Source organism: Juglans regia, chromosome 5 (assembly GCF_001411555.2).
Source record: "Juglans regia cultivar Chandler chromosome 5, Walnut 2.0, whole genome shotgun sequence".
In the NCBI taxonomy this organism is placed as follows: Eukaryota; Viridiplantae; Streptophyta; class Magnoliopsida; order Fagales; family Juglandaceae; genus Juglans; species Juglans regia.
Genome location: NC_049905.1, coordinates 17,298,546 through 17,325,866, shown reverse-complemented (window position 1 = coordinate 17,325,866; position 27,321 = coordinate 17,298,546). Strand labels below are relative to the sequence as shown.

The window sequence follows — 27,321 nt, the reverse complement described above, 5'->3', positions numbered from 1 at the left end:
ATAATAGTGACCTCTGGCCCTGTTACGAGAGATAATAGTGACCTCTGGCCCTGTCACGGGATACAATAGTGACCTCTGGCCCGCCACGGGATATAATAGTGGTTTTCTGTTCTGAGTGCAATTGCTTTGGTAACGTGGTGATTTATGTTTTGTTTGGCTTTTCGCAGGATGCACAACCCTACCATGGGGGTTAAACATAGTCTTTATTATGATATGATGCTCTAATATGATATGATAAGATGAAAATGTTCAGTCATGTTGTGTCAAATGAATATTTGAATATGAAAAGTTGGTTTCTGAATATGAAATATTTGAAAAGTCGCTCTGATTTTCTGATAATATGTATTTTTTTGAGATTTGCATATTGATACTGAAATGTTTTATTTATACATTTTGAATTCTGTGAAAATGCTCATGTTTACACACTAGTATATGTCATCTGCTTACTGAGTTGTTGATAACTCACTCCTTATCTCCATATCTCCATATACTTTTCAGATGATTTTGAATAGTCTAGGTAAGGATCAGGATTATCAAGCATCAGTGAGATGATTATTTAAGCATAGTGGTTTACTCATAGAAGATTTCTGAGAAGTGACGGATTTTATTAAAAGATTCTATAGTATTCTGATGACTTTATATTTTAAAGTCTATAAATATATTGATGAATTGTGAATTTTAAGTTATATGTAATAACTCTTTGATCTCTGTGGGACCGAAGCGTTACACTTATAACTTTTCAACTTCATTCGAAATATATTTAAGATTAAAAAAATCTATTTATAAACTTTATTTTTATACAGCCAACACATCATTAATGTGAAATCTTCTTACATTAATTATATTAAAATTTATTGATTTATTGATTTTTTTATAAATTATAATAAATATCACTATAAATGATTTGTTAATATACCGGCTCATATATAGCAAACTCTTTAAATTTTTATATGGAAAATGATATGCGTTGCCGTTAAATTTTTTTAATATTATAATATTAAAAAAATTATAATATTATTAAATAATATTTTCTTAATCATTAAATCAAATAAATGATGTATCATTAAGTCAAATTTTTACAATTATTTAAAAAATTTTTTTGAAGATTTTTTATTTTTTTTTCATATTACTTTTTTAACATTTTTAAATATTTTTTTTAAAAAAAATTCATAATATTATTAAATAATATTTTCTTAATTATTAAGTCAAAAATAATATTAAGAAAAAAAAAACCATCGGAAATACTTAACCGCAGCCCAAAACAGGTTCCCATTTCCCTTTTTATATTTACTTTAATAAAATCTAATAAAAACAAATATGTCAAATTGTTTTAAAATAAAAATTCCAACTCTTTCAAAATTTTTGATAACCGAACATACCCGATGTTCTCGTGCAGGACCCGAGAATGGGCATGAGTCTGGTGGCGGCGGACCCTTCGACGTCTCCCGGTTGAAAAAGAATGCCAACGGTCAAGACTCAAGACTCGCCTCGTGAGTTCAGCCCGGGAGTGCGCGATTTCCATTCCTTTGACACCAAACTATTGCCCGGCCTGCTCGGTGCTCAAGTTTGAAGAAAATTGTTGGTAACGTGTCTGATGTGTGTTCTTAGACCCTGTAGATCAGACATCTTTCTCTCCCCCCACCCATAACAGTAACTTAACCCTTTTATTTTTTTGATAAGTAAGAAGATATTTTATTGATATAAAGATAGGCATTGTCCAAATAGATAGGCTTCATGTGATTACTCTGATTTAGGAACTAGAAACTATTACAAGAAAATCATGAAAGCTAAGACCATTTAAATCTATAGCAATGACCCATATAAATAAAGTATTTCAGAAAAAGTTATTAAATTCTTCTAAGGAGCGGTCATGATCCTCAAAATGTCTATCATTTTTTCACTCCAGATGTGCTTATCAATTTTTTTTTTTTTTTTTCCACTCCAGATGCACCAAAATATACAAATGAGAGCCATTTTCCACATAGCTGCAATCTGTGGTGTCCCTGTGATCTCTCTCCATCTTGCTAGTAGTTCAACCACCCTTCCCGACATTACCTATGCTAATTCCACTTTGCTGAAAAAGTAATTCCATATGGCCCGAGCAAACTCACAATGTAGGAGTAAATGATTTACTGTTTCATCACTATTTCTGCACATACAACACTGGTCAATGATTATAGGCCCACGTTTTCTTAGATTATCAATGGTCATAATCTTCCCTAAGGCTGCTATCCAAACAAAGAACACAGCCTTAGTAGGTGTTTTACTCCTCCATATGTTCTTCTAAGGAAAATTATGCCTAGCTTGAGCTGTAAGTGTCTCATAAAAAGTGCATACCAAAAATTTTCCTTTGTTAGAAGGTCTCCATTCCATCTCATCCACCACTGTAACTGCAGGAGTAATGTTATATAGTTATACAGCAGGTTAAAGAATTCCACCATAACACCTACTTCCCAATCATGTGCCTCCCTAGTGAAGCTAACATTCCATTCCCGAGAACCATTAGTAATTGCCCGCAAGTCAGCCACCAAAGCATCTTGTTCCCATGCAATTATGAAAATAGTGGGATAAGCATCCTTAAGAGCTATATCTCCCACCCAAACCCTTTTATTTAAACTACCCCTAAAGCTGTTTGGTTTTAATGTGAATCAAACCTTGGAGTTTGATTGGTGACAGATGCTTTGATGCATGTAGTTTTTAGTCATATGTTCTCATGCAGGTCATAATTACAATGATGTTGCAGTATATTACATTAATGTGGTGTTTAGATATTGAGATGAGATGAGATGAGATGGAATCATCTCACTATCCAAACTAAGCTTTTTTTTTTCCTTTTTCACTCCCCTGCTCCACACGTAGGTCTAGTTTGGATAGCAAAAACCTAAATCTCATCTCCAAACATCACAAATATAAACACATTTCAATTTTAAATCTTCGACTTTTTCATCTAATCATTACCTAATCATTATAACTTTCTCAAACTTTAAAACAAAACATAAAAAATAATTTAACATTTTCAAATCTCAAAACAAAAATAATATTAAAAAATTATATTCTAACGATATTTTAATTTTATAATATTTTTATTCAACTTTTTTTCTCTCATTTCTCAAAATCCCATAAAACACTTAATTCAAACTATTCCACTATTATTCACAAACCATTTTACTACGATTGACAAACCATCTCATCCCATCTCACTGTCCAAACACGCCTTAGTTTTGTTTTTCCTTTTTCAGTCTCTCTATCCAACCCCCTTTCCTTTCCCAACCCGAGCCCCCCAGAAAGAGAGAATCGTTTGCCGGCTTCTTCACCTCCAGTTCCCCAACTCCGTAGTCTTGCCTACAGCCCTTTACCGCAAGGTATCTCTACCTCTTTCTCACTCACTCTCTCTCTGTGCAATGGTTTGACAGCAAAGGACATTGCATTGTTGAAATTAATGCTGTAAGAAGCAACCACTTGCCAAATAAAAATTCTCATGGATTTTCAAAGCCTGTCGTGATAGACAAGATGTTTAGTTCTTTCAGGTTCTGGCTTGTTGCTCTAGAGACACAAAATAACCCAACATAGGCTAGCAGAGACACTGTCCTAGTGTGCCCCCCTTCTCTCTCTCTCTGTCTGCATAACTCGAAACTTGAAGCGTTTCACTAATCCTTTACAGTAGCTTTGCCTGTCAAAAGTTTTTGCCTTTTGATATAAATTGTTTTCTTTGTAAACCCCTGGGGAAAAGGCATTGAGGATCCTAATAAACTTTTTCCTTTTTGGGTAAATCTTCTTTTCATTTTGTCAATGCCATTGATTGCTTTGCATGCCAACTCATGACTATGCCACTCTGGTGATACTTCTATCACTTTCTATAGTAATCACGTTTTGTAACCCAAAGTCTTGCTTGTTTTGTTTCCAGGCTGTGTTTGTAACACGAAGTCGAAAGCGAAGTTCGCCAGTTACCATTCTGTACTCAAAGATGGTGAGTTTGGGCTTATAATCTTTTTCCCTGTGGCTGTTAGGAAAAGCCATTGGGCTCTTGGTTGAGTGAGAGAAAAGAAAGATAAACCACTTCAACTGATTTGAAGATATCCCTTCTCTTCTCTTCTCTTCTCTTCTTTCTTTCTTTCTATCTTTTTTTATTTTATTTTTAAATTAGTTTTTAATTGTGTGTATAAACCAACAGAGGGTCAGGGTTTGTTCTGCGGTGTCATTAATGTAATATGGGATTGTTGGGTTCTTTTTGTTGTAATTACAGTCAGATATAAGGAAGTGGTTCATGAAATCCCATGTCAAGGGCAATGGTGGGGAATCGAAGCCTGCAAATCCTGCCCCAAGCAATTCGGAGACCCTGGTGGGTATACTTACATTTTTATATTCTGGCTGATAAAGCATATATGAGTGTGCATGGGTGTTAAACTTAATATCAGCTTTATTGGAAAAGGTAAAATGAGATATAATATTTTGTTTAGTGTGTGTGACTGCTTGATTGAGTAGACATCCAACAGCTTTATTGGTATCCCGGGTTTTGGGTAAAAATCTGAAAGATTGAGTAGACATCCAACGGCTTGATATATTGTTATGCATTTAGCTGAAAAAGAAAGGTATATCTATTTATGTGTGTAAACAATTGTTAAATAACGTATAATTAAGCTTGAAATTTTGCTTCCCATGGTCTAACATTTTGAAGAATATTATAACCCCAACATTTCGATGGCTAAGGTTTCTATCTGTGCAATGGTCCTTTTGTAACTTGCTGCTGTTTTGTTTGTTACATGGGGTGGACTAGTGCTCAGTTTGTTTGTTGAGGAAACAAAGGAAATGAGAGATCATTTTTTTGTTTGGTTCCTTTAACTGCCTTTTGTGTTTGATAAATGAGCAACTTTGCATAACTAAGCCTCAAGGTTTTATTAGTTTGTATTCAATGGAGGCTTTGTTTTTCCTTGGTGTCCAAAAAATGGAAGTTGTAATCATTAGAATTAGTTTTGGTTCTTTACTTTTCCTTTTCTTATGACAATTTGATTAGCAAAAGATTAGTCAATAGATTTTCATATCAACACTCCAAGGGAATCGTTCGGTATTGTTTAGAGGAAGCATTTTTGCGTTATTGTTTGCTATTAAGTAGCTGGGAATTAATCCCTAGGGGTTGGCTTTGGTCTTGGTGGTATGCTTCCTCCAAGTCTAAGGTTCGAATCTTTTGGGTGCAAATAATTTATAGGGGCCATCGAACTGGGGGAACTTCCCCTTGAATTACCTGAGGTGCACTTGCGGGAAGCTCTTTGTCGAGGGCTTGTGCACCCCTGGGATTAGTTGAGACTTTGTTCTCAGACACCCAGTGCCAATAAAAAAATATGTTAAGTAGCTGGGAATAGAAGGCACTGATTATGTATAGTTTGCTACATTTGAAGGCTGTTGGACAATTAAATTAATTTTTTTTAATTGGTAAATTTTTTTTTATTGATCATAAGAATAGGCAAAAACTCAAATATACGAGACATAAACAAGAGCATTGCCTAAGCGTGCTAGTCCAGTGATACAAGAAATTCATGGAAACTTATTTGATTGAAATCAATTACAATCAACCAATAGAGTAAAGTATTGAAAAACAATTTCCTAAGCTCTTCCATTGATCACTCTTGATCTTCATAGCTTCTATTGTCCCTTTCCCTCCAAATGCACCACCATAAGCATATTGGGACCACCTTCCATATTACTGCAATATGAGAATCACCCTGAAGACCTCTATCCAAGACACTAGGAGATCAATCACCATTTTTGGCATTACCCAAGTTAATCCCACCTGAGTGAAGAAATCATTCTATAAGGTCATTGCAATCTTGCAATGAAGTAATAAATGATCAGCGAACTCCTCACTCTTTTTGCACATGCAAACCCATCCATGACAATATACGTTTCCTTAAATATTCAAGTGTGAGTATCTTTCCTAAGGAAGCTATTCATACAAAGAAGAGTGCCTTTAAGGGGTGCCTTTGTCTTCCAAATACTCTTCTATTGGAATGGATTTGTATTATGTGTGTTCATTGTTGATAGGAGCGGACTGTGAACTTCCCTTTCTTGCAGTGAACTCCTAGGGGTTGGCTCAAGTGGTAAAGACCTTGGTCTTGGTAGTATGCTCCCTCTAGGGTCTAAGGGTCGAATCCTCTTGGGTACAAATAATCTCTAGGGGCCATCGGACTGGCGGATCTTTCCCTTGAATTACCTAGGGTGCACTTTTGAGAAAATCCTTGCCGAGGGCTTATGCACCCTTGGGATTAGTTGGGACACTGTTTTTGGACACGGTGCCAATAAAAAAAAAAAACTTTCCTTTCTTGGAGTGACGCCAGAAAATCTTGCCATCAACTTCCCCTCTCATGCGAGTCGAGTATATGTGGTCATAAAGCTTCGAAATTGCGTTGGCTTCCCAATCATGTGCATTTTTAAAGAAAGTGACATTTCATCAAGAAGCGCCATTTGATGCAACCAAGAGGTCCGCAATCAAGGATTCTTTCGTTCTTGCTGTACCTTAGACTTCTGGATAAGTTTCCTTGAGTGTCCTGTTGCCACACCATATGTCATGCCAAAATTTGATTTTGAATCTGTCACCCACCTCAAAGTGGGTATTTCTAAAGTATGTATCCTATCCTCTTCTTATGTGCTTTCAAAGCCCCACCCCATATGGCCCACTTACCTCATTTGAACATAGAAAAGTTTGCTTTTGTAATTTTTTTGAAAAAAATAGTAAATATCAGTTCAATGCACAGAATATGATGTAAACAATATTCTCAAGTATTAGTTGATATTGAAGATCATTTACGTACCTGCATGTACCTGCATTCACCAGCAGAGCCTTAACTTCATCCACTTTCTAGTCATTAACGTCCATTTTAAAAATGATATTCCATTCAACCTTCTTGTTATTACTGCAGTAAGAATCATAAATAGATTCATTATGATCCCTAGCAATTCTGAAAATGGTAGGAAAAACCAGCTTGAGAGCAATATCCCCACACCACGGATCATGCCAAAAGCGAATCCTCTTTTACCATCTCCCACCTTCAATCTGAAATTATTGGAGAAGGAATCCCATCCTTTTCTAATAAATTTCCACAAACTAACCCCATAAGCACCACTAGTTGCTTTAGTACACCAACCTCCCCACAAACTTCCATATTTCACTTCTATCACATTTTTCCACAGGGCTTTACGCTCCAAATGATATCACCAAAGCCATTATCCAAGTAAAGCTCTATTAAAAACCCTTAAATCTTTAATCCCCAAACCACCACGATCCAGTGGTTGACAAGCTTTCTTCCAACTAACCAACTGAAACTTCTTTTCCTCACCATTGCCTCCCCATAAGAAATTTCGAAATAAACTCCCAATCCTCTTTTCAACTCTTGCTGGAAGAGGAAAAAGAGAAAGGAAATAGGTGGGCAGGTTCGACAAAGTACTCTTTATAAGAGTTAGTCTTCCCCCCTTAGACAAGTAGATCCTCTTCCAACCCGCTAACCTCCTTTCAATTTTTTCAATCACCCCATCCCATATGTTAACAGTTTTAAAAGAGGCTCCCTAAGGAAGCCCAAGATACCTCAAAGGCAAAGAAGAGATTCTGCACCCCAGTAAATTAGCCAAGTCTGATAAATTCTGAACATCACCCACAGGAACAATTTTAGACTTCGAAAAATTAATTCTTAACCCCGAAGCAGCTTCGAAACACAGCAAAAGTGCTCTTAAAGCACGAAAATTATCTGAATCAGGCTTGCTAAAAGTCAAGGTTTCATCAGCAAATAACAAATGAGAGATTATTACTTGATTGTCATGTTGTGTAATACTCTAATAACTTGATTTAAGAGACTAAACGTATTGCCATCTTACTTTTTAAACCTTTTTTATTGTATTTTATGTTTTTTTGTTGGCATACATAGTTTTAAAAATGTGCAAATTATTTCAATCAGGCGCATGCTTATGCCTAGTGCCTAGACTCTAGACAGTGTTTGTGCTTCAGTCCATCTAGCTTTTTCACCAACATTGAACTAGATATGATTTTCTTCTATTCTTTCCCTTTCTTTACTTGTCTTGAAGGAGCTGTAGTAAGTTGATAACATATCTGCTTATTTACTTTAATCATGGTGAATGCAGGTACATGGAGGCCAAGAAAGTTCAGGCAGGAGGAGAACTAGCAAGTATTTTGCAACTGACAAACAAAAGCCAGAAGACGAAGAGGAAACAAAGGAACTTCCAGCAAAAAGAAAGACTCAAAAGGATAGCATTGAATCATTGAAACCCACGCCCTCTAAAAAAGCTCATAAAGTTGATAACGACAACGACGACGACTTTATCTTGCCTAGTTCAAGGAAGAATTTGGTTGATGCGACTCCTAGCAAGAAGCTGAAGAGTGGGTTGGGTAGGGGAATTTCTCAGAAAGGTGTGGATGTTGAAGAAAGTGATGAGGAAGATGATAAAGATACTGAAACTCAAAAGTCTGGTGGAAGGGGTCGTGGTAGAAGAGGTTCGTCAGCAGCACCGGCTGGTGGAAGAGGCAGAGGTGGTGGACGGGGTGGATTTATGAACTTTGGAGAAAGGAAAGATCCTCCTCATAAAGGAGAAAAGGTGAAAAAATCTTAAATTGTTTTTTATTAATTAATTCATACGATCGGACTAGTCTCAATGTTGGTACCAAAATCTTCCTTTGTGTATCAGGAAGTCCCTGAGGGTGCTCCCAATTGCTTAGCTGGTTTAACTTTTGTAATTAGTGGAACACTTGACAGGTATTTCTTTTCATCTTTATCATGATGTTCACATGCTAATCTTTTATGGAATTAAAAATTATAATTCTTTTGTATACTTTTTCTTCTCTTTGTGGATTAGATCACCTTTTGTTTAGTATGAAACCATCAGTCTTTAATGCATGAACGTTTTATCATGAGGATGAAATTTACTTTCTTGATGGCATTGCATGATTGGATGGGTGTCTTAGCCAGTGATCCATTTGCTTCCTTTTGTTTTCTTGATTCAACGGTCTTCATGAATTTGAATATGCAATTTTTTAAGGACCCTTGTAGAATTTTGTGTACCTGACTGCTACTTTCTTTATAAAATTTATATTTAAAAAGATCATATTTTGCTCCAAGATGTTAAAAATAACTGTTGCTTTTAAATTTCATAATTCTTTGGTGATTTATGTTTCTCTGTGACATTGACCAAGTTGTGGTGATCACTTATGTGTTTTGTAATTGTTATATTTTGGTGGCTTGAGATTGTATACTGAACTTTGACTGGGTTTACAGTCTGGAGCGTGAAGAAGCAGAAGATTTGATTAAAAGACATGGTGGTCGTGTCACTGGTTCCGTCAGCAAGAAAACAGTTATCTCATACTTTTATCTTGTATATGCTTGGATTGGCATAGCACTACCAGCTTGTGATAAATATCTTCTGGTTGCAGAATTATCTTTTATGTGATGAAGATATTGGGGGACGGAAGTCTGCTAAAGCCAAAGAGCTGGGGTTTGTAGTCTTAGATCCATACATGTAGATTTGCTTATGCATTCCTTCTTTTGTTATACTTCAACAGTTATTGACTTTTCAAATCCTTATACAGTACTGCAATGCTCATTGAGGATGGGTTGTTTGATATGATCCGTGCATCAAAACCTGCTAAAGCACCTGCACAAGAAGAACCAAAGAGACCAGTATATAAGGCCGCACCTGTACCAAGGAAAAGTCCACAGAAAACAGAAGCAAACAGTATGCCCCAAATAACCATCTGCTTTTGTTGTATTTTTGTAACAATAAAATTATTGTAGAATAAAAATCATTGTAACATTAGATGAATATCTCATTGTTGTGTTGTTGGGTTATCTCTGTTGGTGTGTTTTTCGTGTGTGTGCATGCATTTTTTTATATTTGGTTTTCTCAGAGAGTATGTACTGGTCTTGACCTTGGCCCTCGAACTTTATGTTTCATTCTGGATGACATTCGCCATCTGAAATTGTGAAATAGGTTGGAGGATTCTATGCCAGTGAAATTACTTATCTATCTAGTTGTGGCTCTGGGTCCAGGGTATTATTGATCAAAAGCCTTCATTTCTAGGGTTTATATTAACACACACACACACACAAACAAAACATCCATTACATTTTGTTTCATCATGCATAAAGCAACTCCTGTAAATTGACATTTGTAAGGGAAATGTGAAGGTGGCGTAGGCGTAGAGAGCTGACCATTATCTTAAGTTTATATGGTTTGTTACGTTTCAATTGGTTGAAGATTTTCCCTCCACAATACCTTTTTCCTATGTAATTTTGTCTTTGGAGGCTGGGTGTTGATGAGTTGCCTTACCTTCAGAGGCTTATCTCTTCAGTGAACTTAAGTTCTCACAATTACAAAAGTGAAAACTATCTTTACTGATAAAAAAAAAAAAAAGAAGTGAAAACTATCTTCTCTTTTTAGCAAAGACCATATCTGTCAGATCTGATAAATGGCTGTTTTGGTGTTTTAGAATGTATGCTTTTGTTTCTATTGAATCACAGGAAAATGTGACATCAGAATTCATTTCCGTGCTTCATTGGACTTTTTAATGCCATTGTTAAAGATCAGCTATATGTGAAGCAAATCGGTGTTCATTAACTGTGATATACTTATATTTTTTTTTCCCTATGGATTGTACTTGCTTGCAAGAGAGCCTGACCTTTACAATTTCGGAAGCAATGGATGCCACATTCACTTCTTACTGTTTGGACTTAACAATGTAATTGCATTATTCCTTGGTTTTCCTCTTGCATGTGTTGGAAATTTTGTTACTATAGAAGATAGCGTCAGCAATTCCGTGGAAATGAAAGCCAGCAGAGGATTGACCCCAGGGGCATCTCCGGCTAAGCGAAAAAATCAAAGTGTTGAGAAAAATACTTTGACATGGGCGGAAAAGTATAGGCCGAAGATCCCAAATGAGATTGTTGGAAACCAGTCACTGGTATTTGTCTCAGTTTCCATCTTTTTGCGATTGCATTTGGAATCAATCTACTTCTTCATGTATCTAACTCTTGGGAAGAATTATCGTAAGGATCTCCTATGTGATGATGTGCAGGTTAAGCAACTTCATGACTGGTTGGAACATTGGAAGGAGCAATTTCTTGATACTGGAACTAATAAAAAGGGCAAAAAGCAAAATGATTCTGGCACCAAAAAAGCTGTCCTCTTGAGTGGAACACCTGGCATTGGAAAAACAACTTCAGCAAAGTTGGTCAGTCAGATGCTCAGTTTCCAGGCAATAGAGGTGGCAGGATGTTATATGAAGTCAAATATTTCTAAAATGATCATTGGCTCATTGTGAAACAACAGTATGATCTTTCACCTGCCCTCACGTTCTTCCTCATGTCATCTAGGTAAATGCTAGTGACAGTCGTGGGAAGGCTGATGCCAAAATTGAAAAAGGAATTGGTGGAAGCAATGCAAATTCTATAAAGGAACTTGTCAGCAATGAGGCCCTGAGTGTTAACATGGATCGGTTGGTCAAAAATACCTATAATATCTCATAGAAGTTCCTAGAATTAAATTGGTTGAATTTTCTGCTGAAGTTAATCATTTAATTTCAGTTCAAAGCATCCAAAAACTGTACTGATTATGGATGAGGTTGATGGGATGTCTGCTGGAGATAGGGGTGGGATTGCTGACCTTATTGCTAGCATCAAAATTTCCAAAATTCCGATTATCTGCATTTGCAATGACCGCTACAGTCAGAAACTGAAAAGTCTTGTTAACTATTGTTTGCTTCTTAGCTTTCGGAAACCTACAAAACAACAGGTTTAGTATGCTGATTCTGTTATTGTTCTTACTTTCATACTTTTCTATTACTTGTGAAGTTTAGTTAGTATATTTATTATCTAGTCCTTTCATCTGGCATTCTGAATTGATATTCTCCAGTCATTAGTTTATCTGCTAATGTTTAGAAGACTAGGTTAGTCAGATAACCAAAATACACATTTCTAGGTTAGTCAGATAACCAAAATACACATTTTCAAGTTGTGTTTAGTTTAGATGGGCCTTTTTGGGTAAGTCTGTTGTCATGGACTCATGGTCTAATAGTTGTATTTACTGTTATATGCAGATATAATACTCTGATTTTGTGGGTCAATATGAAAAGAATAGGTGCAGAGACAAATTAAAAGCCAGGGCTTTTTTTTTTTGGGTGGGGGGACTCTTGAATCATGTTTATTTCTGGAATGTCCTGCGGGCTTTAATGCAGTTACATTTGTTATTGTTACATGAATAGCCCATTGATACCAAAATGTAATTTCAAATGACGTTTGGATTACTTCACTTTGAGTCACAAATGCTTTTTTAATTTAAAGTCGACAAAATGTTTGAGCTTCAAGGAGTATATTTCTTACTCTGACATTCTGTCATTATCATCATTATCATTAATGATGAAAATTTTAAAATTTGCTGGATTTTGCATCCTATCTGCAGCTGTGAAATCATGGATATTGAGAACCTCATTGGTGTCATATAAAAATAACAGATGAATATTCTCTTGGTCTCTCTAATTTGGTGGTATTTTAATTTGGTCCCTCTGTTACTCATCTTATCAATCAAATCCTTCATAATTTTGAATACTTTGATTGATTTCAATTTCTCACAACAGAGCAACTGGGATAGGACTTTATCATGCTTGCACATGTTTTATTATGTTGCACATTTATCTGTGGCATTAGTGTGCTAACTTGTCTGCCCTTAGTCATACATTTTCTCTACACATGGCCCCAAATGTTATCTTTCTTTTTCTTTTCTATTTATATTGGTGGTTAACTCTTCCCCATTCTAGATATGCTTCCTTCTTCCTTTTGTTCATATTCGTTTCCTTCTAATCTTTCCTGTGGGTCTGTGTTGGGCTGTTGAAATAAGGTTCACCATTTAGTTGGGTTTTCTTTCTTTATTTATTTTTTAGAATAAATTCAAGGTGGGCTTTGCGGATTAATCCTTGCAGTGAGTAGCTCCCCACAGCATTACAAACACTCCTGTTTGGCAGAACAAGGCACCTTTGCGGTCACTTTTTTTTTTTTTTTTAGTTTGGGCAGTTGTTTTTGGGAAGATCCTTACCTTGGATAATTCAAGGAAAAGAAATATCGTTGTGATGGATTGGTGTGTAGGACTGGAAAATCAATAGACAATCTATTGTTTTATTTTGAGGTGACTAGTGCTCTTTGGAATATTATTCTCTGTTTGTTCGGTTTAGATTGGGCTATGCCTTCCAGTGTGGTGAATCTCTTGGGCATGTTGGAAAGGGGAAGTTTACTTGTCCACAGAGCGAAGTGTCGTGGAAGATTATGCCAGGTTGTTGGTTATGATATCTATGGGGAGTGAGAAATGACCAGAGCTTTGAGGATAATTAAAGATTTCTTCCTTAAAACCCTTTGTCATTGGATGTGTGATCATATTCATTTTTCTTTTTCAAGTTTGAATTGATCTCCAAACAATGTAAAATTATGAGAATACCATTAAATGTGGAGAGAAAGGGAAAGATAAACACCAAAATAAACTTGTAACTTGGAGACAAAGTACTGTACTTGAAGAAAAAAGCAAAATAAAAAAGTAACTATAAAAATATGTCTTGATCCCCGGTTGAAAAAGACCTGTGCCTGCATCTACATTAGTGCATTTGATGCCTAAACAAGAAGAAATGCACGTATTATAAAAAAGAAAAACAAGAAGAAATGTAGAGAGAAGCTAAATAAGTAAACTGAGAAGAAAACATCCAACAAATAGGTATAACCCACCACCCAAAGGAAATCCACCTACAAGACAAAATTGTAGTGATCACCACTCAAGGACAATTTCTATGAAATACAGAGTAAAGAAACACCCTCAAAATAGCCTAGAGATTCAGAACAATGGAAAGAAGAAAACTCTTCAAAGAAAGCCAAAGGCTTAAAATTCTTGCTTATCAAACTTCAATTGAAAGTACACAAGGTTTTACATCAGCTAAATTTAAAGTGTATTCAAATAAAAATTACAAGAATACCAATTAAACCATGGAGAGAAAGAAACAGATAAAAATACCAAAATACTTGGTGAAACTTGGAGACAGTAAAATACTTGGTGAAAAAAGCCAATAAATATAACCCCCATTAACTCAACTAAATCCCCATGTTAGGCTGTATCTATGATTTTATTGTTTGTACTTTTAGGTAGATCTGGAGCTTTAGAAACTCGTTTTGCTCAATAGGTTTTGCAACCTAATGAAATATTCTGGTTTGCTTTTTTGATAGGTAAAAGTAAATTTTATTGAAAGAAGGATAGTAACAGAGTACACCAGAAGTATACAAACAGATCAAAATGTTCTGGTTTGTTTATTGAATAGATCTGTGTTATGATATGGTTTTGGAGCTAACTGATGTATATCAATTTTGTAGCTTATATGTAGCTTATTTTGTTTCATTTTCATCGATATCTGTTTTTCCAGTTACATTTTCTTGTGGACCGTGGCCATGGAAACCTCTGTTCCTAGGGATCTCCAGGGACACCTCAAGAAGTGTTGTTTACTTGTATTGCTGTTAATGTTAGTTTGGGTAACTCTTCAGAAAATAAAAATAGTTTGGACTGAGCTAGTGCAGTGACGTGTCAAGAAGCTGATCCTTGGATTCATTTATGAACGTGTAATATATCTGTGATATTATGGGAGGAAACGGGAGGGGAGTGTCTCCCCTTAATCCCGATACGGGTGAATAGTGTTTGGGGGAGGAGAGATGAGAAGAAATTTGTTGTAATAGAAGGCGAGAGACACCTTGAGTCATTGGAGGGGTTGTGAAATGATGACGGTGTAGATAGAGTGAGGGTGTTGCCAGATGACATACACAGGATTGATTCAAGCTCGAGCTGATCCACTCAAAAGCCTGGTCAGCCTCACGAGCGCATCAAGTTATATGGAAACTATGAAGGATGGCGCCACCAATAATCACCAGAAATAAAACCACCAACTTACTTGGAAATGCTTCACCTCAAACCCACCTTAATTTTGTGTGAATTTCATGAATGCAGCCTTTCCTGGTGATGATTTGGACACCTTTTCTTAGGATTTGAAGTTATTTTTCATCACTTTGCTTGATTTTGTAGGAAATTTAAGGAGAATTGAGTAAGGAGAATTGAGTAAGGAGATTTAGGGTACGTTTGGGTAGTGAGAATACTTGAGAAGTGTTGAGGATGTTTGTGAATAGTTATGAGTAGAGATTGGAGTGAGTTTGTGGGTCCCATTGAGAGTATTTTGAGTTGTTTGGATGTGTGAAGTATGTTGAGTTGTTAATTTTTGGAAATATAGTTGAAAAATGTGTGGGTCCCATAAATATTATAGTAATTTTATTTTTAGTAATAAATATTATAGTGATTTTATTATAGTGATTTTTTAATATTAATAAATATTGTAGTGATTTTATTTTATTTTTATATATAATAATGATAAATATTATAGTAATTTTATTTTTAATTTATAAATAATAGTGATAAATATTATAATGATTTTATTTTCATATATATAATAGTGATAAATATTATAGTAATGTTATTTTTATTTATATATTATAGTGATTTTATTTTTTATTTATATATTATAGTGATTTTATTTTTTATTTATATACTATATTGATTTTATTTTTTATTTATATATAATAGTGATTTTATTTTTTATTTATATATAATAGTAATTTTATTTTTTATTTATATATTATATTGATTTTATTTTTTTATTTATATATAATAGTGATAAATAGTGATTTTATTTTTTATTTATATATAATAGTGATAAATAGTGATTTTGTATTTTGTATTTATATATTATAGTGATTTTATTTTTTATTTATATATTATAGTGATTTTATTTTTTTATTTATATATAATAGTGATAAATAATGATTTTATTTTTTATTTATATATAATAGTGATTTTATTTTTTATTATAGTGATTTTATTTTATATTTATATATAATAGTGATAAATATTATAGTGATTTTATTTTATATTTATATATAATAGTGATAAATATTATAGTGATTTTATTTTTTATTTATGTTTAATAGCGATAAATATTATTGATTTTATTTTTTATTTTTATTTAATAGTGATAAATATTATAATGATTTTATTTTTATTTATATATAATAACAATAAATATTATAGAATGTTTGTAAATAGTTATGAGTAAAGATTGAAGTGGGTTTATGGGTTCCATTGAGAGTATTTTAAGTTATTCGACATGTAGAGTCTTTCTAATAGTACGAGAATACTTGGAAAGTGCTGAGGTATTTTCGTTATCCAAACGCAGCCTTAGAGTCTCTCTCTCTCTTCTCCAACTGAACCATAAGTTGTGAAATTGGAGAGCTCAATTAATTTCTTAAAAAATGCAATTGGGCTTGAAAATGATCGAATCTTGACCAATTCAAGGAAAATCAAACTAGGGGTTATGCTTTGAAATTACTTCTCTTTATATATTTATGGACAAAGTTTTCCTTTGAACTAACTTTGGAACAAAGTCCTCCCACATAGCCTATTATATTGTCATGTGTCCTTTGAGCATGTAAGGCACACGACTTTTTAATAGGATTAGTGGAGTTGGTGCACCATTAACTTCTTCTTTAAGATTTAAGATCCTTACTCTATGTTAATCTAACACCGTTGGAGGAAATATTTTGTTCTTTCTATATTTATTTATCTTTTTGAGGAATTAGCATATTAGTACCCCCACCTGCAGCACATGTGCACTCCATGTTGGTTGAATGGGACAAGTTTGGCCATGTGTCCAGATCTGGTGTAAGTAATGGCAGCCATGTAAGACACTCATTGATGCGATGTAGACAAATGAGTCTACCAGGCATATAAAAGTGTCATGTAGGAGAAAACCATGATCTTAGTTGCATTATCTGCAAAGGATTTGGTTGTAAATTTGAACAATCAAAGTAGTCGATCGAAAAAATCACTGTCATGGGGACCAAATTGAAACTAGTAGCAACAATAGTGACTAAAAATGTATTTATTGCTATCAAGAGTAATAACACATTTGTGGACTTGCTTCTCTCTTGGAGGAAGCAATAGTGGAAGCCTATCTGTGTCGCTTTCTTATAAGTTTCATCAATGTGAAATCAATTTTATACTTGATATTAGACACGCCTTGACTCTGCTGTATGTGTGCAGGTGTGCCTATATGCACATGATTGTTATACAAAATGAGCTATTTGCCGTTGTTGACTGTGTGATTTGTTTTACATTCTAAACCCATTACTGCAGATTAGGGATGGTGCTAATACCAAATTTGGTTTATGCAGATGGCAAAGAGGTTAATGCAAATTGCAAATGCAGAAGGCCTTCAAGTTAATGAAGTAAATACTCGATGTTCTGCTTTGTGACTTCTTATACTTTTTCTTTTTGTGCTTTATGTTCCTGAAAAAAAAATGTAGGGTAATTTCCACGTTCGTCCACAAACTACCACCATTTCTCATTTTGCAACCTAAACTACAAAAAGTTTCAGTTTGCACCCTAATCACTTAAGATATGACTGTATCTTACTGAAAAGGGCCACAAGGCACAATTGTAACTTTCTGATGTTAATGAATAAGATATGATTGTATCTTAACAAAAAATTGGTCACATGGCACAATCTTAACAGTCATTTAAAGTAGAGTGCAAAGAGAAACCTATTGGTAGTTTAGGGTTAAAAAAAAAAAGGTGGTAGTTTGTAAGTGAAAAGTGTAATGTCCTCAATGTTTTTTTATCAGTAGTTAATGCCCTCTTCATGTTAACCAATAGTTAATCCACTAATGTTCCCTATATATTATTTTAGGTTGCTGTTGAGGAACTTGCAGAAAGAGTTAATGGAGATATGCGAATGGCACTAAACCAGTTGCAGTACATGAGCCTCTCCATGTCGGTCATTAAATATGATGACATTAGGCAGCGTCTTCTTAGTAGTGCAAAGGATGAAGATATTTCACCATTCACCGCCGTTGACAAGTATGAAACTAATTATCCAAATTTACCTCAGAAATAAGCTCACTGGTCTAGTTCCTTTACATGCTATACAAAAGTTTTTATGAGAAATTTTTCTATGCTGCATCTAGTTTCTTGTTTGACTAAAAGTGCTATGTAATATTTTCAGACTAGCGGTAACCCCTAGGGGTTGGCTCAAGTGGTAAGGGCCTCGGTCTTGGGGGTATGCTCACCCCAAGTCTAAGGTTCAAACCCTTGAACAATTTCTAGGTGCTACGTCTCATCGTTGGAAAGCCAATAATTTATCTGATTTGTGTGATGTGAGTGTGTTACATGGGTCCAGAGTTTGGACAAGTTGCATTGCATGGTCCCTGGGATTCTTCGTCATAAAAAAATGTCTCCGATTCCTATAATTATCTTCTGCACTGTCATGCAAAACAAGTACGTCATGATTCCTATAATTATTCCCATTCTCTGTGGAATTGGTCCTCTTCATGAAAGTGGGCTTTTATCTATACTTGGGCTGCAGGCAGGGGATGCTTCTAGAATGATTATCCAACTCAATAAATTGATATTTGTGACTGAACTCGTTTATAATTAACCATTGATTAACCTATCAATGGTGAGCTTCTAGAATATGAACTTTTTGATGCTCCATTTTGATGTTTCTTTTGGCTGACTGCTTATCAAAAATAAAATTGTTGGTTGACTGGATGAAAAACAGAAAAGTGGCTTACATGGTTATGTTTCATCCTTCATCAAGTAAATTGTCACTTATGTGTACGTAATTGCTAATTTGTAGGCTTTATACGCCATCTTTTTTCAAGTTATGACGTTTACATTTCATCCTTTTCATGGGCTTGTAGGCTGTTTGGTTTTAATGCGGGGAAATTGAGGATGGATGAGCAGATGGACCTGAGCATGAGTGATCCTGATCTAGTCCCTCTTCTTATTCAGGTTCTTTTATTGCACTTTTGTTGGGTTTGAAATTACTCTGCTTCAAGGACAATCCATATTGAATGGTGAACAATTGGTTCATGCAGAATCCTCCAACTATGAAGTTAACTGATGTTTGCGTTTTGTATTTTTTTTTCATTATGTCGGGGAACCTCTCCAAGGCATAGCCCTTTGAATCCACTCCTGCAGAGTAAACCTTGGTCCCATGCACCGCACCCTTGGAAGTTTCCCTACATGAAACTAATTAAAGCACTGGCTTTTCAGGGTGTGGCCCCAAATGATTGTTTGCATCCATAAGGTGTTGAACCTTAGACCTTGAAGGGAGTGATACCCCAAGACCAAGACCCTCACCACTTGGGCCAACCCCTTGGGGTTATTTGCCTTTTGTAATTTGAAATTTATTACAGTAAAATTACCTATTAAAAAATAATTGCATTTTAAAATTCAAAATTCCTACTAAATCTCTTTTTCATAATTCTCTCTATATATATAGGAACCCCACCTCCCCAAAAAAAAAAAAAAAAAAATTTATAATTCCCATATGCTCTCCAAGTTTTCTAAAATTTCTATATATGTATATATATATATATATATATTTATATAAATGCCTTTCCATTTTTTTTTCCTATAGCCCCAAAATTTTGTATAATTTTTATATATCATCTATTTTGTATAATTTTTGATAGATAATCAAGCAATTTTATTCATAGAAGTAGGCAACACCTAAGTCAGGGAGTATACATGAGAATAAACCTAATTAGAGTTTACAATTGAAAGGAGAAGATCATGGACATTTAGTCCATTACAAAAACTAGCCCCAGCTCATAAGAACAAAGTTTTAAAAAAGAAAGCTTTAAGCTCATCCGTTGTTCTCTCACTATCTTCAAAGCTTCTATCATTTCTCTCCTGCCAAATGCACCAACACATGCATATAGGAACCATTTTCCAGATCGTGGCCACTTGTGAGTTGCCTTGGTGGCCTTTCTTGCAAGGAAATCCACCAGTCTAAAGGCATGACCCATAACAATCCAATTCTCGCGAAAAAATCATCCCACATGGTCCTGACCACCTCACAGTGTAAAAAAAATGATCTACTGATTCACCATTCTTATTACATATACAACACCAGTCCAACACCATTACCCAACTTTTCCTTAAATTATCTATGGTGAGGATCTTGTCCAGAGATGCTATCCATACGATCTGACCGTGAATTTATCCTTCTTGGAGGAGCTCCAGCTCATCTTATTTGTGGTGCCCTTTGTCATGCTTACAAAATACAATGCCTCATAGAACTCTGTGGTAGTCTCCATCTCCTAGTCTTGGGCTGCCCTTATGAATTCTACATTCCATTAAGGGGAGCCACTAGAAAAGACCAAGAGATCAACTATCGCTGCATCATTTTCTTGTGCGATCTCAAAAATGGCAGGGAAGGTGTCTTGGAGGCTTCGTTCACCCCACCATTTGCCATACCAAAATCTGATACGAGAGCCGTCATCCACCACAATATGTTTATGTCTTCGAAAGATCTCCTAGTGTCTCCTAATGTATTTCCACAAACCCCCCCACATGTGCCACGTACCTCATTCGAGCACCATCCTCCCCAAGCCTCCCCAAATTGTGAATCTATAACGAACTTCCATAGAGCCCCCCTTTCATTTTGTGACCTCCACAACCATTTACCCCAACAGGGCTTGGTTGAATTTCATCAAGTTATGAATCAGCAAACCACCTCCAAAAATTGGGGTGCATACAAGTGACTAATTAATCAAGTGAAATTTGAACTCATTCCTCAATCCACTCCACAAAAAGTCCCGTTGTAGCTTCTCTATACGGTTAGCAACCTTTGAGAGGAGCGAGAGCAAGGATAGAAAATAGGTGGGTAAGTTAGAAAGAGTGCTTTTAATCAGAGTGAGTCTGCCAAAATAAACCTCTTACAAGAAGCCAATCTACGCTCCATCTTTTCAACCATGCCATTCCAAAACCTCTTCGATGTAAAGGTAGCACTTAATGGTAAGCCAAAATACTTCAGGGGTAAAGATTATACCTTACATCCCAATAGAGAAGCTAAATTCTCCGGGTCAGGGACAACCCCCTTCGGCACCAATTTAGACTTTGGGAGATTAAGAGCTCGTTTGGGGAGTGAGATGAGATGAGAATTATGTGAATAGTAGTGGATAGTTTGGGTTGAGTATTTTTTGGATTTTGGGAAATGAGAGAAAAAGTTGAATAAAAAATATTTCAAAGTTAAAATATTGTTAGAATATAGTTTTATAACATTTTTTATGTTTAGGGATTTGAAAAAGTTGAATTATTTTTTTATTTTTTGTTTGAAAGTTTGTGAAAGTTGTAATAATTAGTTTGAAAAAGTTGTAATGATTAGTTTGAAAAAGTTGTAATGATTAGTTTGAAAATTTTGTATTTAAATTATATTTGGGAATAAGATAGGATGAGATGAGAATTTTGGGATAAAATCTATTTCCAAACAAGCCGTAACTCTTAAGCCCAAGACAACTTCAAAGCTATGAAGTAGAGCCCTCAAAGATTTGATATGCCCGACATTTGCTCCACAGGAGATAAAAGTATCGTTAGCAAAAAGCAGGTGAGAAATATCCATGGAATGATAATCTCCATTCCCTACTGAAAAACCATAGAGAAAGCCACCTTCCACAAGGCTCACAATCATCTTACTAAGAGCTTCCATGACGAATAAAAAAAAGTAAAGGAGAGAGCGGGTTTCCCTGTCTCAAACCACGGGAGAAGTCAAAGAAACACGCTGGAGAGCAATTCACCAAGATAGAGAATCAAACTGCAGAGATGTAAAACTCTACCAATTTCTGCCATTTCTCCCCAAAGCCATATCTCACAAGTAAATAAAGTAAGAACTTCTAGTTGACGTGATCATAGGCTTTCTCCATATCTAATTTGCAAAGTAACCTGGGTTCTCTAGATTTAATTCGTCCATCCAGAACTTCATTAGCAATTAAGACTGAATTTAGGATTTGTCTATCTTTGACAAAGGCGTTTTGCTGCTTCGAAATGACCAAGAAATGCTCGGTGTGCCCTTGTAATTCTTTTTATATATTTTTTAAGGTTATGTCCTGATTGGGTAAGAAACAACCAAGGTGGATATGGAAACTCCTCTAATAAATAGAACCAAAAGAAATAATTGGTTTACATGCAATTCTATCCTGCTTTCAAGTTCTCACCCTAACATGCTAGTTTACTCTTAAAATGACCCCTCTACTCCCTCCCTTTCCTGCTTTTCAAATCCATTTAACTGTCATATATGTCTAAGGTTCCTAGCCCCTTGTTTCTCTAACAATTTCTTCCCATTTATTTATACTTAGGGTTTTAATGTACCATTGGCATTAGTGTTGGTAAAAGCATGCTTACACACAGAGCGCCAAGGCTGCAATGCTTTTTGTCTAAGCATATTTACAAAACCGCACTTTTTAGAGCTCTTTGTGTGAGCTTAAAGCTTAGAAAAGTGCGCTTTTTAATTTTTATACAATTATAAAATATTAGTCCAAGACCCAAAAATGATCTAACCAAATATTCTTAAGTATTTAGTAAATATCGCCATATGTTCACATTTGTAATGTATATGCTTTGAACCCAATTGTTTTTTTTTTATACGTAAGAATTTTATTAATAGAAATCTAGGCAATGCCCAAGTACACAGGATGCATACAAGGGAAAAACCTGATTAAGAAATTTTGGGCTATGGCTTTCTAGATGAATTAATAAGTGATTGCTTATATTAGCATTGAAGTCAATTTTTACCATTTTTGGGCTTTTTCTGTCATGGGCTTTTTTGTATATTTTGATTCAACCATGTACTTTAATTTGATAATTGCTATCAACTGGCATAAATATGTATATTAAGTTGTTAATCTAGGTAATTAGTTGTTTACTTGATTCATGTTGCATAATAATCTAATAAAGTGAGCTAATAGGCTAAATATATTGCCATCTTGATTTTTACACATTTTTTTTATTGTGTTTTATGAAATTTTTGTTATTAGCCATCATTTTTAAAGATGTGTGCTTTACTTCAGTCAGGGGTGCGCTTGCACCTAGTTTCTAGACAGCAGTTGCGCTAAGTGCGCCAAGCGCTTTCACCCGTGCTGGATGTCGTCAATCTTCATTCATTTGGTTCATATTCTCCTTCGCAGGCTTATATATATATATATAAGCACATTTGTAATGTATATGCTTTGAACCCAATTGTTTTTTTTTTTTTTTTTTTTTTATACGTAAGAATTTTATTAATAGAAATCTAGGCAATGCCCAAGTACACAGGATGCATACAAGGGAAAAACCTGATTAAGAAATTTTGGGCTATGGCTTTCTAGATGAATTAATAAGTGATTGCTTATATTAGCATTGAAGTCAATTTTTACCATTTTTGGGCTTTTTCTGTCATGGGCTTTTTTGTATATTTTGATTCAACCATGTACTTTAATTTGATAATTGCTATCAACTGGCATAAATATGTATATTAAGTTGTTAATCTAGGTAATTAGTTGTTTACTTGATTCATGTTGCATAATAATCTAATAAAGTGAGCTAATAGGCTAAATATATTGCCATCTTGATTTTTACACATTTTTTTTATTGTGTTTTATGAAATTTTTGTTATTAGCCATCATTTTTAAAGATGTGTGCTTTACTTCAGTCAGGGGTGCGCTTGCACCTAGTTTCTAGACAGCAGTTGCGCTAAGTGCGCCAAGCGCTTTCACCCGTGCTGGATGTCGTCAATCTTCATTCATTTGGTTCATATTCTCCTTCGCAGGCTTATATATATAAGTATAAGCACACATATATATATATATATATATATAACAAATGTTTATGCATCCTCTTTATATGAATTGAATTTGTATTTTTTTCCCAAATTTATGTCTCTCTTCATCTTTTTTTTTTTTTTTTTCAGTTTATGATTATGTTTGTCCTTGTTCATCTGTCTGATGCTTAGACCTTATGAATGAAATGGGATGTAAAACCTCAACTACTCATTTTGTTTTGTTGTGACAGGAAAATTATATCAATTATAGGCCAAGTTCGGTTGGTAAGGATGGCAATGAAATCAAACGAATGAACTTGATTGCCCGTGCTGCTGAGTCTATTGGTGATGGGGATATAATCAATGTACAGATTCGACGATATCGACAATGGCAGCTGTCTCAAAGTGGTTCCCTTGCATCATCTATAATTCCGTACGTGCCCATAATTTGGCTCTTGCAATTACAAGGTTTTGATGCTTGGTCACCATTTTGCAATTTTTAATTGGTGTCAATTATTTATTTTTTCATTGTTATTCATGATCAGTGCCGCATTGTTGCATGGACCGAGGGAAACACTGGAATTGGTAAGCGACATCTATTTGAAGCGAGTAATATGATTGGTTCTGTAATATATATAGCATTGGTGTTGGTCATTGCTGTGTGCAAGGAACAACTTGAGTTTACTAGATTTCGTTGAGTTGCTTTTATGTGCGCTCGATCAGGATGAATGAAGTCCTGGTGCTTGCTGCTGATACTACACATAGGATCAGCATTTTGCTCTTAATTTTCTCCTTATACATACATTTTTTAGTGAACATGCCCTATTGGGGTTTTGAGTCTTTGGTCTTGCTTGATATCTCAAGATGGAATCATGTCTGCAGGGCGAGAGGAATTTCAACAGATTTGGGGGGTGGCTGGGAAAGAATTCAACAATGGGCAAAAACCGGAGGCTTTTAGAGGATTTGCACATTCATCTTCTTGCTTCTCGTGAATCTAGTTCGGGGAGGTGAATCCACATTCCATATTTCAGCTGCTGCTTATTATAATCTTGGTCCAGAAGTGTTTTCTGATACTTTCCTATAAAAGCACCTGCACCATACTTGCATCTTATTCTTGAGGCTTTCCTAGTATTTGTTATTTTATAAGAATGGGGACTGCCATAGCAATTAATTGCTGCCCCATCATTGTCTACAGAGCAAGGCTTTATGATGATGTACACAAGCACATGCATAGACATTTGGGTTTTTCAATGATTTTTTATCGGTAAACAAAATTTTAATGATAATAAGTAGGCAATAACCTATGTACAAGGGACATATACAAGAGCATCACCTATGCTTGATGATTTAGGAGACGTTTGGATTCGCAAGTCATCTCAGCTCATCTCAACTCATCTCAACTTATCTAACTACTATTCATTATTATTCAGCAACTTTAACTCACAAATCTCATTACTATTCACAACTCATCTCATTACTATTCACAATCCATCTCAACTCATCTCAGTTCATTTCAAGTCATCTTCGAATCCAAACGTCTCCTTAGTGATACAAGAAATTCATGTAAGTTCATACCACTAAAATCTATTACAAAGGTTCAATGGAATAAAGTATTAAAAAATAAAGTTTTAAGCTCATCCATTGACTGCTCAGAATCTTAATAGTTTCTATCATTCCTCTCCCTCCATATGCACCACCACAGGCATATCGGAATCATTTTCCAGATTGCTGCAATCTGTAAATTGCCCTAAAGGCCTCTTAAAGAAGCTAGAAGATTGATCATTCTTCTCGGCATCACCTAAGCTAGTCCCATTCTAGCAAAGATTTCATTCCACAAGGTTAGGGGTGAGCATCGACTTAGTCGAAGTCAGATTCCCCTAAATCTGACTCCGGCTCCGACTTTGTTAGAGTTCAAATTCGAACTCTGACTCTGACTCCAACTTGTGTAGGCTTTGATCTGATTCCGACTTGTTGGAGTGAAGTCGGATTTGGGCTTTTAGCTTTTGGCTTTTGTTTTAGCTTCATATTTAGCCCATTTTAAAAAAGAATATTTTGTGGGCTTTCAAATTTCAATTTTTCCAAAAAGTTCAAAACTAAAACTAAAACTAAATCATTTACTGCTAATTTACTTCTATATTAAATATCTAACTTATTTTTATACTAGACTTGTACTATAGTGTCTAATTACATGTTATCATACTATAATATTACATATTATTTTTAGTGTCTAATTACATGTTATTATACTTTAGTAAATTAGTATTCTATGTTATTAACTTATTATACTAGACTTATTAGTTATTTCTCTACAAGACTTATACTATAGCGTCTAATTATATGTTATTATACATTAGTTTTACATGTTATTATACTAATGTCTTATTTTTAACTTAATTATATACTAGACTTTCTAGTGTCTAATTACATGTTATTATACTTTAGTAAATTAGTATATGTGTTATTAACTTATACTAAATTTATTTAAATACTAGTGTCTAACTTATTTCTATACTTGATTATATATGGTAGTAATACTATGATGTTTACATATTTTAAACTATCAATAGTCTATTTATATTATAGCATAAGTATATTATTTTATAATAATTAGCTCATACTAGTATATTATTAAATTTAACTATATAAATTCTAGTTATATAACTATATAACTATACTATTATATATGATAAATATAAAGATAAATATATATTTTTATAACCTATGTATAATATCGAAGTTGAATTCAGAGTTGGAGTCAGAGTCAGGGGGCAAAGTCAGAGCATAAGTCTGAGTTGGATCGGATCGGAGTCGGTGTCAGTCCAGTGAAACCTTCGACTTTGATTGAAAAATTATAAAAAAAAAAATCCGACTCCAACTCCATTTTGTTGGAGCCAAAGCGGAGTTGGATTTTTATTTAGCCCTACACAAGGTAACGACAATCTCACAATGAGGTAGTAGATGACTAACATACTTGCCCCCCAAACTCTTTTTGCACATACAACACCAATCCATGGCGATGATCTGACGTTTCCTTGAGTTATCTAAGGTGAGGATCTTCCCCAAAGGAAGCCGTCCATATGAAGAATATTTCCTTTAGAGGATCCTTAGGCCCCGTTTGGTTGTTGGACTGTGGGACCTACAACCTTTTTCAAATCACTAAACTCATCTCAACTCAAAACCTCTTTACATGTGGGACCTACAACCTTTTTCAAATTCTCATAAATATATCTAAACTTAATTTGACATCCAAACACATCTTAAGTGGGCCCCGCAAAACTTACTCCACCATCTCAACTCACTACTATTCATAAAGAACTCAACTCATCTCAACTCAGCTCAACCTCCAAATGCAGCCTTAGTCTTTCACTCTTCCACTAGAATGGACTTGCATTATGTGTAGAAAGAGATTGGTAAAATAAGTCGATGGTGCACTTACCTTTCTTAGTAGGATGCCAAGAAATCTTGTCTTTAACTTCCCCCCCTCATTTGAATATAATACACTAGATGGTAGAACTCCAAGAAGTCGTCAGCTTCCCAATCTTGAGCATCTTTAGAGAATTTAATTTTCCATTGGAGTACACCATTGGATAGGTCTACAAGGTCCGCAATCGAGGCTTCTTGCA

At 34.9% G+C, this 27,321-nt stretch overlaps 1 protein-coding gene across 7 annotated transcripts in view; it reads left to right on the top strand.

Moving 5' to 3' along the window:
- The first annotated feature begins 1,364 nt into the window (after positions 1 to 1,364).
- LOC108995412 (replication factor C subunit 1-like) overlaps positions 1,365 to 27,321 on the top strand; it is a 39,179-nt gene continuing 13,222 nt past the window's right edge. For 6 of the 7 annotated variants that reach the window (XR_004801574.1, XR_004801576.1, XR_004801575.1 and 3 more), the window contains exons 1-18: positions 1,365 to 1,596; positions 3,905 to 3,967; positions 4,244 to 4,339; positions 8,125 to 8,595; positions 8,686 to 8,753; positions 9,273 to 9,348; positions 9,428 to 9,489; positions 9,584 to 9,729; positions 10,791 to 10,954; positions 11,069 to 11,257; positions 11,367 to 11,488; positions 11,577 to 11,784; positions 17,292 to 17,345; positions 17,807 to 17,976; positions 18,819 to 18,909; positions 23,950 to 24,131; positions 24,244 to 24,283; positions 24,581 to 24,705. Coding sequence is in view for 3 of the 7 variants with exons in the window: in XM_035690371.1 (XP_035546264.1) it covers positions 3,965 to 3,967; positions 4,244 to 4,339; positions 8,125 to 8,595; positions 8,686 to 8,753; positions 9,273 to 9,348; positions 9,428 to 9,489; positions 9,584 to 9,729; positions 10,791 to 10,954; positions 11,069 to 11,257; positions 11,367 to 11,488; positions 11,577 to 11,784; positions 17,292 to 17,345; positions 17,807 to 17,976; positions 18,819 to 18,909; positions 23,950 to 24,131; positions 24,244 to 24,283; positions 24,581 to 24,705 (2,267 nt within the window). In the remaining 4 variants the exon portion in view is untranslated. The remainder of the gene's footprint in view (positions 1,597 to 3,904; positions 3,968 to 4,243; positions 4,340 to 8,124; positions 8,596 to 8,685; positions 8,754 to 9,272; positions 9,349 to 9,427; positions 9,490 to 9,583; positions 9,730 to 10,790; positions 10,955 to 11,068; positions 11,258 to 11,366; positions 11,489 to 11,576; positions 11,785 to 17,291; positions 17,346 to 17,806; positions 17,977 to 18,818; positions 18,910 to 23,949; positions 24,132 to 24,243; positions 24,284 to 24,580; positions 24,706 to 27,321) is intronic. The other variant, XM_035690372.1, reaches the window with a different exon arrangement.